Source organism: Eriocheir sinensis, chromosome 21 (genome assembly GCF_024679095.1).
Source record: "Eriocheir sinensis breed Jianghai 21 chromosome 21, ASM2467909v1, whole genome shotgun sequence".
Lineage (NCBI taxonomy): Eukaryota > Metazoa > Arthropoda > Malacostraca > Decapoda > Varunidae > Eriocheir > Eriocheir sinensis.
In genome coordinates, this window is record NC_066529.1 from 17,590,918 (window position 1) to 17,603,990 (window position 13,073).

The following is a 13,073-nucleotide window of genomic DNA, read 5'->3' on the forward strand; positions in this document are numbered from 1 at the left end:
CTCCTCAAGAAACCCAACCGGCGCTATAGGCTAAGACGTAGACACACACACACACACACACACACACACACACACACACACACACACACACACACACACACACACACACAAACTGCATGAGGTGGGATGAGAACGAAATCGAGAGGTGCTGAGAGCCAAGTGGCCAGAGGAGGGTGAGGTGCGGGAGTCATGGCCGTGGATCCTTTGAGTAAATAAGCGACGTAGGAGGAGAGGCGGCGGCGGCCCTGACAGTGGTGGATGGTTTACGGGCTAATGTTGGTGAAATATTGCCTATGAAAGCACAGTTCGCGTTTCCTTCACACAAGTGGCATTTTGCATCAGTTTTTAATGAGACAACATCGGCGCCAGGCACATCATTACAACGGTCACATCGGAGCCGTCAACTTAGTATGCGGGCTTGCCTGGAGGCGATCGTGCATTCAGAAGAGATCAACAAGCATCTATTTGTGTCGTGCCAGAAGGGAAGGTCGTTAAAAGCCGTCCCGTTAGGCGCCTCAGACAGATAATGACGCCGCGGACTGAGGGATGAGCAGCCGGTGTTTACTGGCGAAGGACGAAAGGAAATGGGTGTCTTGACCTTCAAAATGCCTGAATGCGGCTTTTGTTGTTGTTGTTGTTGTTGTTGACAATATTCCTGTAGTTATTCTGCTTTTAAGTTCGTCCTTTCTTTTTGTCTTTTTTTCTAGTTTGTCTTAGTTTTCAAATTTTAATTGCTATTTATTATAATATTAGTTAAGTTAAAATAGTTTTTTTATGATATTTTTTAAACTAACTTCACATAGGTAAGAACGACAAAAGTACGTATTTGTAACTGAACACGATTAAATAAATACTAACTCAAATGGCAGAGCACAGCATCGTGAAAATTAAACTTCTTTCATCGCCCAAAACCCTTCCCATTGACGTTCTGGAGGCAAATTATATACCATACTGTGTAAGGGACTAAGGTGAATGTTATCCACAAACAGACGAAGAAAAAATAAAATAACAGTTGATAAAACGGAGAAAAAAGTGAGAAATAAGCGATTCACGTGAGTCTTACGTCCGCGATGCGAAAAACACTGCAAAAGCTTCGTCATGTGTCAACATTAAATTAAGGATATATAACGAGCAAGACAGGTCGCTGCAGGGGCCGGTCTGTCACCCCGGCAACGCAACACCGAGGGGCGTGACGTCACAGAGGGAGGAGGGCCCGGCTCTTAATTCCTCCCGCAGGTTACCAGGCACTCCTGGCGCCCCTCGGCGACCCCGAGTGTCTCCCAGCCGGAAACGCGGATTTCAGGAGACTGGCTGACGCAAATTATAGTGTTGAGTTTCCTAAACCTAAAAAGTCTCTCTTGGGGGTCATATTTTTTTTAATTTCGGCGTCCAAGCACACGCATTTAACAAGGCTATCGTTAGGGTTTTGGGACATTTCCAGGGATAGTTTTATGTCTGGTGGATGTCTGACCATTCATATGCACCATGATTGTGAAGAAAAAAAATAACATAAAAAAAAACAGATAATCTCCTTTTCTGCCTTCGGAGACAGTTGATGTGAGAGGTGGAAGCATCTAAGAATACCGACCACTGTTTACTCTGAAGGCGTGTACACAATATGTTTGCTTTTCTTTCCGGACACACGACGTCCCTTCCACGGTCTGTTGTCAGTGTAAATGGCTCTGGATACACACTCCCGGGAAAGCACTGATCCTCTCCAGCTACACAGATAAACGCTCATTATAAGCCGTTGAAGAAGACGTGTAAATTATACGTTTCTCTCCTACTGACCCACTACCTTCCGCTGTCTGTCTATCGTCATTCTAAGTGATTCCGGATATATCACTCCCGGAAAACCAATATTCCTTTCTAAATGCACAGATAAAAGTTTCTGATAAACTGTTGAATTGATATGCCCTGATAACTGTCGACTAGGGAAAGTTTACAATGGATCTTTGGGAAGTATAATTAATGCCGACGTAATTAATGAAGTGAGGCTTGTAATGAGGCTGCCACACGAGGCGAGGGAACACTGCATGGGGCTTTCAACTTCACTGGGACACAAACTTAGGGGAGGATAGAGCTCAAGTTGGAACGCACCTCGCAAGACCAACCTGACGCAGACCTTCATGGTGTCTAGCAACGTGGTACTAGACGGCAGAGCAGTGATTCGTGTTATTAACGTGAATAAACTCGATGCATGCAAGTGATGAAGTTGTTGTGACCGGAATACCGCCTCCATTACAAGGCTTCGATGCCACTTCAGCGTCGACTAAAACACCACCACCTAATACTGATACGCCACACCAAGTACCACACCAAGCCGTCTATACCACATGACCGGGGGATGCACTGCCATCTCTACCGCCGCTACGATTCTTTCAGCAGCACACCAAGCCATCTCCACCACCACGACTTCGGAGGCTGCATAACCATATCTGCCACCGAACCACCACTGCCTCACCACAGCCACAGCTCCACGCATCACACACCACAGCCAGGGGACTCCTCTGTCACAAAATTAATGGAATGGTTGACTGACTCACCACAACAATAGACCACAGTCTCTTCACACACCTTTTACACTACACGAGGCCGTTTTCACCGTCACTCTTCTCCCCGAACACACTTACCACGGAAACTTGACACACAAAGGCCGAAGCGCGGCGTCGTGTGGACAATGCCGAGGGTGGGCGGCGAGGCTCGTTCTCACTTCACTCGCCGGCTTGACTACAAAAGGTCATTTCCTGGAGAGTCTTGTCGCCGTCTTGGATCTTAAAGTTGCTTGACTAAATGCTCCATATAACGTTAAAAATCCTCACCGGGTACTGATACATTGTTTTTCGTTATCATGTTAGTGATGAGCTGTATTGAAACGTGTTGACATCTTATGGAAGTCTAAATATTGCACACTTCATTGTTGCAGGGCAGAGCTTTTGTCCGTCTCCCTCAGTCCTTCAGTGTTGATGATGTTGTTCTTACATGCTCTAAAGGTAAACTTATTATGTCACTGTTTTTACACTCACTGTGACCTGATTCTACATACACTTCCGTCTTTTGCATATTTACCGATAAACGGGTGTCATCACTCTGTACCATCGTTCCCGCTCGCCAACTTGCACACACACACACACACACACACACACACACACACACACACACACTGTACCCAAGTTTCCGCCGCCTGCCTCCGTGACGGGCTGCCTTCACGCCCCGTTCCCTCATGCACTGTACAGCCGCCGCCGCCGCCTCCCACCGTGACATACTTACACACATCGCATCACACGCAACATGAAACGCACGGGACTTGACTACCGTCCACAATGTACCTACACACACACACACACACACAATGGTACACACAAATCCCCCTGCAAGCGCGAAAAAAACACGCCAAAATATCACACTACAACCAAGCGACGAAAAGAAACTAAAGGACCGGTGTGTGTGTGTGTGTGTGTGTGTGTGTGTGTGTGTGTGTGTGTGTGTGTGTGTGTGTGTGACTCACCTGACGGATCCTAGCCACCTGCAGCTGGAGGGGCTTAAGAGGAGCCTCCGCCGCCATGACGACCTGTGATGACGACGACCTACTAGTGACGACCTGCACCTGGAAATGGAAAGAAAAGAAATGTTAGAGGGAGGCTGAGCGCTTGACTGTGTGTGTGTGTGTGTGTGTGTGTGTGTGTGTGTGTGTGTGTACTCAAACAGGCCCCAACTCATCACCAACCCATCAAACTTCACACAGACTTTGATCCGCCACTTCACCTATCAACGCACCGCCACCCTCAATACGCTCCATCCCGCCTCTCACCCGCTTCCACTTCTCACCACTGCGCCGAGCCCCGCCCCGCCCGCTCTTCCCTTAGCCCTGCCCCGCACCACAGGCTCTGTCTCACTATTGTTCTTGATGGGAAAATTATCTCCCTACAAACCATTAGTAGGTGTTCGAGGCGAGGAGGAGGGATAAGGAAGGGAAAGGAAAGAGAGAGAGAGAGAGAGAGAGAGAGAGAGAGAGAGAGAGAGAGAGAGAGAGAGAGAGAGAGAGAGAGAGAGAGAGAGATGACGCTATCTGATGCTCATTCCGGTGATCATTATGCTTCGTATCGACAGGAAAAGCAAGGGAAGTGTTGTTACGCTTTCTCCTTGCTTTCATCCCCTCACGCACCAAGGGGAAGGTCTGCAGTGTGTGGAGGAAGGGAGTAATTATGTTCCCTAACTTGATGGTATGACGACAAGCATATAGAGAGAGAGCTGTTATGCCTCGGTGCTGTTCTTTTCTCTGGGCGGTATTGTCAGATGCTCCCACCCCTCACACTAACTATTTCCAAAGGCCAAAAAGGAGGTTAATCGGGTTCTAATGAGTGTTCTTTTAGGTTCACGGTACAGAAGAAGGTTCAGACTACCACCAGGGTCATAAAACTACCCCTGGAAATGCCCTTAACTCCCACGAAAGTCAAGTAAATTACGTGTTGTTGGGCGCAGAAATGTTTAAGAATATGGCCCTCTGAGCCACCAAAGAAAAGGCATTCATGGGGAGGTGTTATGCTTGGTCTCGCAATAAATGAACGCTCCCGGACGCGACTGTGGAAGGGAAGCAGAAAGCAGCGTGTGGCGCTCTAGGACGAGGGGGCGAAGACGTGCTGGGGACAGGATCGCGTCAAGGTTGTACACACGAAGCTTCTCGGATAATGATTTGACTGCTGGGTAAATAAACCGAACACAAGCCACACGATGAGACAATCTACGTCATCTGTGTGTAGTGTTGGATAAGGAGGTTTGCTCTCTCTCTCTCTCTCTCTCTCTCTCTCTCACACACACACACACACACACACACACACACACACACACAAACACACAAACAAACACATACGAAAGAACGGGAAGACTGACTGAACGACACATAAGATCACACGAGGAATATGAGTAGGAGAAAGGAGGCCAGCAGGCACGTGACCGGCACACAAGAAAAGGGAAGCGTCAACATGCAGGAAAAAGGAAACACGAAAAGAAGAATGCTACGACGAAGGGAGACATAAAGAAACACGCGAAGGAAATAGTCAACAGAAAAAGAAGAGCTGCGTATACATGACCACGGCCCTAAAAGTCAAGGTAAAAAAGACTAACGTGAAGGAAAGAATCGAGCGTAGAGTGGAGGGAGACACGGTGGGTTGCGCGTGATGCGGTGACCCACAAGAAGATCTGACCCGCAATGAGATTCTTCCACTACCAGAGAAGCCGCGAGCCTCAAAGACATCCACCAACGCCACCTCCCTTCGCTGCTTCCCTTCAACTGAGCCACAATAACAAGCTGGCGAGGGCGAAGGCGAAGACCTGACCCGCAATAAGATTCTTCCCCGACCAGAAAAGACGCGAGCCTCAGAAACATCCACCAACGTCGCAGCAACTTAACTTCAACTTTGGCCCTAATCCTGAAGTGTGCAAGTCGAGAGTAGAACGGCGATAGTGTAAAAAGTATGAGTATAGTTCAGGGTGCACGCTATGGCTACGCGTGGCCTCGGTGCTCATTTCCGTGTCTTTGACTGGTGTAATGGTGGAAAATAAACACTTATAAGTCATCATTTTTTGGCACGAGATGGGTATTAATAGCGCCATAATAAGGGCACACGGGTTAAGATGGACGAGTCAGTTAGGAAAATTACGTCGAGACCCGAAAACACACACACACACACACACACACACACACACACACACACACACACACACACACACCTCTTCTTTACAGGAGCAGCGAGTAGCGGGCCTTTTTTTTATTGCTGTTTCCTTTTTTTGTGCCCTTGTGCTGTCTCCTTTGCTGTAAACACACACACACACACACACACACACACACACACACACAACACACGCAGGGTTTTCCGTGGTATTGTGTTGTGTCTGAGGCGAGAAAGAAACACAAACATCATTTCCTCCTGGCCTCCAAGTGTCGCCTCTCCTTTATCACACTCGTCCGGCCTCCCTCTTCTTGTCATCTATCGTTATCTCCTACCTAAGCGGCCCATCTGATAGGCCTCGCCACACGCCACGTCCATCCCTCCGTCCGTCCATCTTCCTTATTCAATAGCTGCCGTTCCTCATCGATACTCTCATTATTAGATCATGGAAGGTCTTTTCTACTCTGCTTCCTTTCCTTTCTTTCAAGAGGATCGTTCTCACATTACCTTCAACACCTAACCAGAATTTAGTCTCTTTATAACCTTCAGTAACGCACACGATAGAGAGAAAAATAGAAATATCTTGAAGCATATTTGACTCGTTTGTGTAGAAGTAAAGAAAAGACAAAAGCATTGAACATCCTTGAGGCTTCCGCTACTGAATCCTGGTGGGTACGCCGAAGAGTTTTTCAGAACGAGGGCACAAAGTCGACAAAGCGGACCCGACCTCTAGACAAGCAGCGCCCCAGCCAGCGAGCCAGCCAGCCAGCCAGCCACACTTCCTTCCGCTACCTTTGTAAACAAGGGAAGGTCCTCCTGCGTCCACTCCCGGCTAGTAATTGACGGGCAGGGCGCGGGGAGGGAGACACGCCCCTGGCAGGCTAGAGGCGAAAGTACCCAAGTTGAGAGAGAGAGAGAGAGAGAGAGAGAGAGTCATGTTTGTACTAAAAGAGATACCTTATTTATTTTGAAGTGTTCGTATTTTGTGATGATAGAAGTTCATTTGTTCTCTCTCTCTCTGTGAAACGACAAACTAATAGTCTAGAGATACTATGAAGGTATTTGGAAGCTTCCGTCTAAAGTTGAACTGCTTCTGTATCATGAGAGAGAGAGAGAGAGAGAGAGAGAGAGAGAGAGAGAGAGAGAGAGAGAGAGAGCAATGCCAGCACGCGAGCAGACACTAGCCTACTTAAGTGTTGGTGAATGAATGTATGCTGGCAGGTGATATTCTCTCTCTCTCTCTCTCTCTCTCTCTCTCTCACACACACACACACACACACACACACACACACACACGTATGACTTCCTCTCGTCTCAAGCGACCCGAACGCCCTCATGTCATCACACCACCACCACCATCACCACCACCTCCTCCTCCTCCTCTTATTTTTTCTTATTTTTTCCTTCTCTTCGCCCTCCTCCTCCTCTTATTTTCTCTTATTTTTTCCTTCTCTTCGCCCTACTCCTCCTCCTCCTGCCCCTCCACAACTGCCTCAAACCATGGCATCGTTTCACTTTTTTTTTTCTCTTAACTTTTATTCCTCCTTCCCTCCAAAACGTACCTCTTTCCTCCTTATCTCTCCTCCCTGCTATCTCTCTCTCCTCCGCCTAGTACCTCCCTTCTCAACCTGGCTCCTTTCTCTTATCTATCCTCTCTCCCTCATAACTCTCTCTCTCTCTCTCTCTCTCTCTCTCTCACGCGATTCTCAAAATCCCACACACGATTCTCACGTCTCCTCGCCCCTGTACTTCTTTTTTTTCTTCCTTTTCTTAGTCTCCAAAGTTAGGCAATTAAGTTGATTTTGGTGAGGCTTGATTCTTCCATCCCTTGTCCTCCTCCTCCTCCTCCTCCTTTTCTTCTCCCCTTCAACGCTTGACTCAGTGACGCCAAAACATCCCCTCTCTCTCTTCCTCCTCCTCCTCCACTAACTTTCCCCCTATGGTGTTTGTCGTTGTCCACACACACACACACCATCACCACCACCGCTCACACCAACACCGACACCAGTAACATCATCACTATCATCACCACCCACAGCATATACGTATACCTCTATCTCACTACATAATTCTTTAAACTTATGTAGTACCTTTTTCTCCAACACGTGTGTGTGTGTGTGTGGGGGGGGGTTCTTGGAAAGTTTGTCTACGGACATTATGCCTAACGGACATTATGCCTAACGGACATGATGACTGAAGGACGACATGCCTAACAGACGCAGCTGGTAGGGACAGATTTATTTCATGTAATTCGATTTTATTTCATGTTTCGTATTGTTTCCTTTCTTTCCTTAACTTTCCATGCTTTTCAACACTTTGGAATGTCAATGTTACAAGACTTGCCTCGCACCAACAACTTGACAGAGGGCGACACAGAGCCTTCAACCCTCGAGTCACCAACGCACACCCAACTTATTGAAATTTATTGAACACGCCAACTCTCGACTTCATTTGCCACCAACCGAGTAAAAATACGCGTTCGTCAATCAACGCCTGAAGACCAGGCGAAGAATGACACCATCCCGGTGTGGCGTCGAGTCTCGGACACTGGTTTTAGTCCGTCCGCTTTGTTTACATACACACAGGGGGGGATGAATTTCGGCACGGTACCGCGTCTATTGTCGACTGCTTGTCATACAAGGGGTGGAGATCTTTTTTTTTTTTTTTAAGTCTTCGCCTGTAGCGCCGGTGGGCTTTCTTCAGGGGCCTGGTGGTAGGCCCAAGCCCGTCATGGCGCAGGCAATTTTTTATAGTGGCGCCATTTATGCTTGGCTCATGCTGCCCCCCGGAACCCATTCTTGATTCACTTGGATGGTTTCTTCTAGAATCCGGGTCGATGGGTGGTCTTCAGGACAGCATGTGGGTAGTCTTAGGCCACTCGGCGGTGACTGAAAAATCCCAGGTGGTAGCCGGCGGATTCGAACCAAATTCGTCCATGGCGCGGTGAATGCAGGGCCCGCACGCTAACCACTCAGCCACCGCCTACCCAGCTGTCTCATTTATCACATTTACCGACATACAGAGGGTGCAGGTTATCTCATTTATCACATTTACCGACATACATGGGGTGCAGGTTTTATTTATCACATTCACAGACATTGTCCCACCCAAGTTCATCTTTATATATATATATATATATATATATATATATATATATATATATATATATATATATATATATATATATATATATATATATATATATATATAAGTAAATGATGGCGTATGTTTTGAATTTGAAAAATGCTTGATAGACGAAAGATTGTTCCTGCACCGGAAGGGTAAGTGTGATAAATGAGATATCCTTCACCCCTTGTATGACAAACAATTGACAAAAGACGCGGTACCGTGGCGAAATTCATCCACCGCTGTGTGTATGTAAACAAACTCGACGCCACACCGGTTCCCGAATACTTTTGTGCCATTGCTCACAATATAGAATTTCTGACTATGTCCGTCCTGTCTACATTGATATTTTTATATTCTGCACTGATTTTCAGTTTTATTATATATACTTTTATAATGCATTAATACACTCAATTTTACACATAAATAATTAAACGTAATTAAATAGAATAAAAAAAATTGATGAAACAAATCTGCCTCTACCAGCTGCGTCTGTTAGGCACCTTGTCCTTTAGTCATAATGTCCGGTAGGCACGTTGTCCGGTAGGCATGGTGTCCGGTAGACATGGTGTCCGTAGGCGTAGGGTCCGGTATAATCAATAGGTCCGTAGACATAATGTCTGCAACCAAAATGTTCGTAGGCAAACTGTCCGGCCACTGTGTGTGTGTGTGTGTGTGTGTGTGTGTGTGTGTGTGTGTGTGTGTGTGTGTGTGTGTGTGTGTGTAATTCACCACGGTCTGATCACGAGTTGGTACGAGCAGGTACCCTCCCGACAAGAACAAGTGCATGCTCATTATCGTCGATCTCTGGGTACTGCCAGGACCTCACACACAACACCTCCCATATCCCTTGCTCAAGGGGCAAAGTAACCACTCCTACTCAACGGAAAGAATTCGGCGTGAGAGGGGCTCGAACCGCCGCCTGTTTCGCCGTGAAGCCTTGCAGCGCGGCGCTCTACCCGACTGAGCTACCGGAGCGGTGTGTGTGTGTGTGTGTGTGTGTGTGTGTGTGTGTGTGTGTGTGTGTGATAATAAAAACCCAACACATAACTCTCTCGTCCCCTCGATCCTCTTTAGTTTTTGTGTCCTTTTTCTTAGTCCCCAAAGTTTGGCTATTAGGTTGATTTTGGTGTGGCTTAATTTTTACACGTTCCAGTCCTCCTCCTCCTCCTCCTCCTCTCTCCTCTCCTCGCTCTCTCTCTCTCTCTCTCTCTCTCTCTCTCTCTCTCTCTCTCTCTCTCTCTCTCTCTCTCTCTCTCTCTCTCTCTCTCTTACACACACACACACACACACACACACACACACACACACACACACACAGACCACTTAAGAAAACAAAGAGCCTCACTAATAGCACCAAAAGCAGCCGCCCTCGATCACCACAATTGAATCTTAATTAATAGTTTTTTTGTGTGTGTGTTTGTGTGATAAAAGTTTTTTCTCGTAACCACCGCCACCACCGCCCGTGTTATTGCCACCACCACCGCCATCACCAACACCAACAACAACTAGCACCCTTCACCCCCCCCTCCCCCCATCACCACCACCACTCACACCAAGGACAACACCAGTAGCATCACCACGATCATCACCACACCCATCAGCTACATATGTTTCTATTTTGCCACATCATTCTTTAAACCGATGTGGTATATTTTTGACCAACAAGCTTTTATCTGCGTGTGTGTGTGTGTGGAGGGGGGGGAGAGAGAGAGAGAGAGAGAGAGAGAGAGAGAGAGAGAGAGAGAGAGAGAGAGAGAGAGAGAGAGAGAGAGAGGCTGAATAAGCTCTGTGCCTTCCAATAGAATTCACGTGATCGGATTCAACCATCACGCTGGAAATAATTGAATAGCATGTGCGTATAGTTTTTTTTTCTGCTTCATCCTGTTTGTTCATTGTTTTTGTTGTTTTGTTTATATTAGAAGAGGGGGGGGGGGTAAGGGTGGGGGGATCGTGAGTGCGTTGTGCGTAAGAGATGATGAAGGTGATGCGTAGAATTGGGATGGTGATTGTGTAGTGTGTATTGCTTTTAGAGGGGGAAGGGTAAGTGTGTTTGTGTGTTTGTTATTTTAATTGTACTGAGGTGTGTGTGTGTGTGTGTGTGTGTGTGTGTTATCTCTACTCTTGCCTTCTCTCCCTTCACTCTTTCCTTCTCTCCCTTCCACAGCACTACTTCCTGTCTCTTCCCTTTCCTCCTCTCCTTCACTCCTTTCTCCTGCTTCCCTTTTTCTATTTATTCCTTACTTGCCCTTCTCCTTCACTTCTCCTTCCTCTCATTTCTCCAACACTCCTTCACCTCTTATTCCCTTCTCTCCGTCCTCTTCCTTCCGCTTTCCTTTTGACTCTTTCTCCCGCCATTCCTTTACGCTTCCTTCGTCTACTCTCCCCTGTATTTCCATCCCTAAGACCTCTCCTGCAATGCTAACAACACCTACTCCCCGTAATCTGTGTTTCCCTTAGACACACACGTATACCATTGTCTCTTTCTTCCCCCGCCGCTCCATCCAAGCCACACACCTGCTACCAAGAAATCACGGAGAGTCTATCCAGAATCCATGCCGCCCCCGCACTCTCTCCTCTCTCTCCTCTACGCCCACGTCTTTCTTTGTGAGCGCATCCTTCAAACCATTACACAAAATCTTTCACACGTGTCAATTTTCGCCTCATTTCTAAAGTTTTGCTCTTCCCGCTACTTCTGAGCCTTTCTCCTCCTCGTTCTTCTCCTCCTCCTCCTCCTCCTTCTTCATTTCTCCCTAGTCCATCTTCCTTCTCCTATTTCTTCCTCATGCTTTTGGTACTGATGTGGACGATGTTATTCCTCCTTCTCTTCGTTCCTCTTCTTCCTCCTTTTCCTCATATTTTCTTTCTCCCATGTCCCTCAAGTCTTCCTCTTCCTCCTCCGTCTTCCTTTTCCTCCTCTTCCTTCTCTATCTTCCTTCCTTTTTGGCCTTCTATCTTCCTCCTATTACCGTCATCCTTCTCTTCCTCTTCCTCCTTTCTTTCTTCCTTGTCCCTTCTATCTTCTTCCTCCCCCTCCTCCTTCTCCCGCCTCCTTCCTTTTCCTCTTCATTCTCTTTATTTCCTCCGTCTCTTCCCACCATCCTTCTCTTCCTCTCCTTTTGCTTTCTTCCTTGTCCCCCCTATCTGCCTCCCCCTCCTCCTCCCCGTCCTCCTACTCACTCCTTCCTCCTTCTCTTCCTTACCTCCCCTCTGTAATTACGGATAACTATGAACAATTTCAACTTTCAGGATCCGGCGTCCGATTCCGCCCCGGGCAGGTGTGTTTGAGTTCGGGGAAAGATTGTGTGTCTTCATTTTGGGGGAGGAAAAATGATGAAATGGAGGGAAGAGAGAGAGAGAGAGAGAGAGAGAGAGAGAGAGAGAGAGAGAGAGAGAGAGAGAGAGAGAGAGAAAGGGGCGAAAGAGCGTAAAAGAGGTGTTTAAGAGAGCTACAATAAGGGAGTATGGAGAAACGAAAAATGGAGAAAAAGGAGGAAGCGGAGAAGAGGGAAAAGGGAGAGAAGGATTAGGAAAGAAGGGAGCAAAAGTTGAAGTGAGACAAGGAAGGGAAGGACTGAGAAAGAAGGGAAAAGGAAGGGAAGAAGTAGGAGAAAAGAGAGCAACCGGTGAAGGGGGAGGAGGAGGAAGGGAAGAATAAAGAAAGAAGGGAGCAAACGAAGGAGAGGGAGAAGGAACGGAAGGGATAACGGAGAAAACGATGCAGAAAATAAGGATTAGGAACATGGAAGGAAAGGAGCAAACTGGGAAGTGGGAGGAAGCGGTTAAGTGGGACACGGAAGGGAGGGACAAGGAAAGAGGAGAGGGAGAGGGAGGGAGGAAGGCAAGGGTGAAGAAATTAAGCTGAATGGATGAACACTTGAGGCGAGAATGTGCAGAATTCAGTTAAAAGGACACACATAAGAGAGAGAGAGAGAGAGAGAGAGAGAGAGAGAGAGAGAGAGACTTATGAACGGCATCCGCTATTGTGTTCGACTTTGACCAATGTAAGAAACGTAATAAGGCGAACACGAGGTCTCTCTCTCTCTCTCTCTCTCTCTCTCTCTCTTGCTCTTTCCTCTATTCCTATGTTTAATTAATCTCTCCTCTTCTTCTTTCTTATCTCCTTCCCTTCGCCTTACACGCCTCTCCTTCCTCTCATCCTCTTCTTTTCTCCTTCCGTTCATTCCTTCCTTTCTCCTTTCTTCATAATCCTCATACTTTATTTCATCTCGCAGTCAATGTAACTTTCTCTACCATATATTTTCATCTTTTAAATCT

General features: G+C 47.1%; 1 protein-coding gene across 1 annotated transcript in view; it reads right to left on the reverse strand.

The window, feature by feature from the left end:
* LOC127001771 (uncharacterized) overlaps nt 1–13,073 on the reverse strand; it is a gene marked incomplete at its 5' end in the record, with an annotated part of 64,320 nt that overhangs the window by 26,382 nt on the left and 24,865 nt on the right. The window contains 1 exon segment of the mRNA XM_050866926.1: nt 3,509–3,607. Within this exon segment, the coding sequence (XP_050722883.1) occupies nt 3,509–3,607 (99 nt within the window).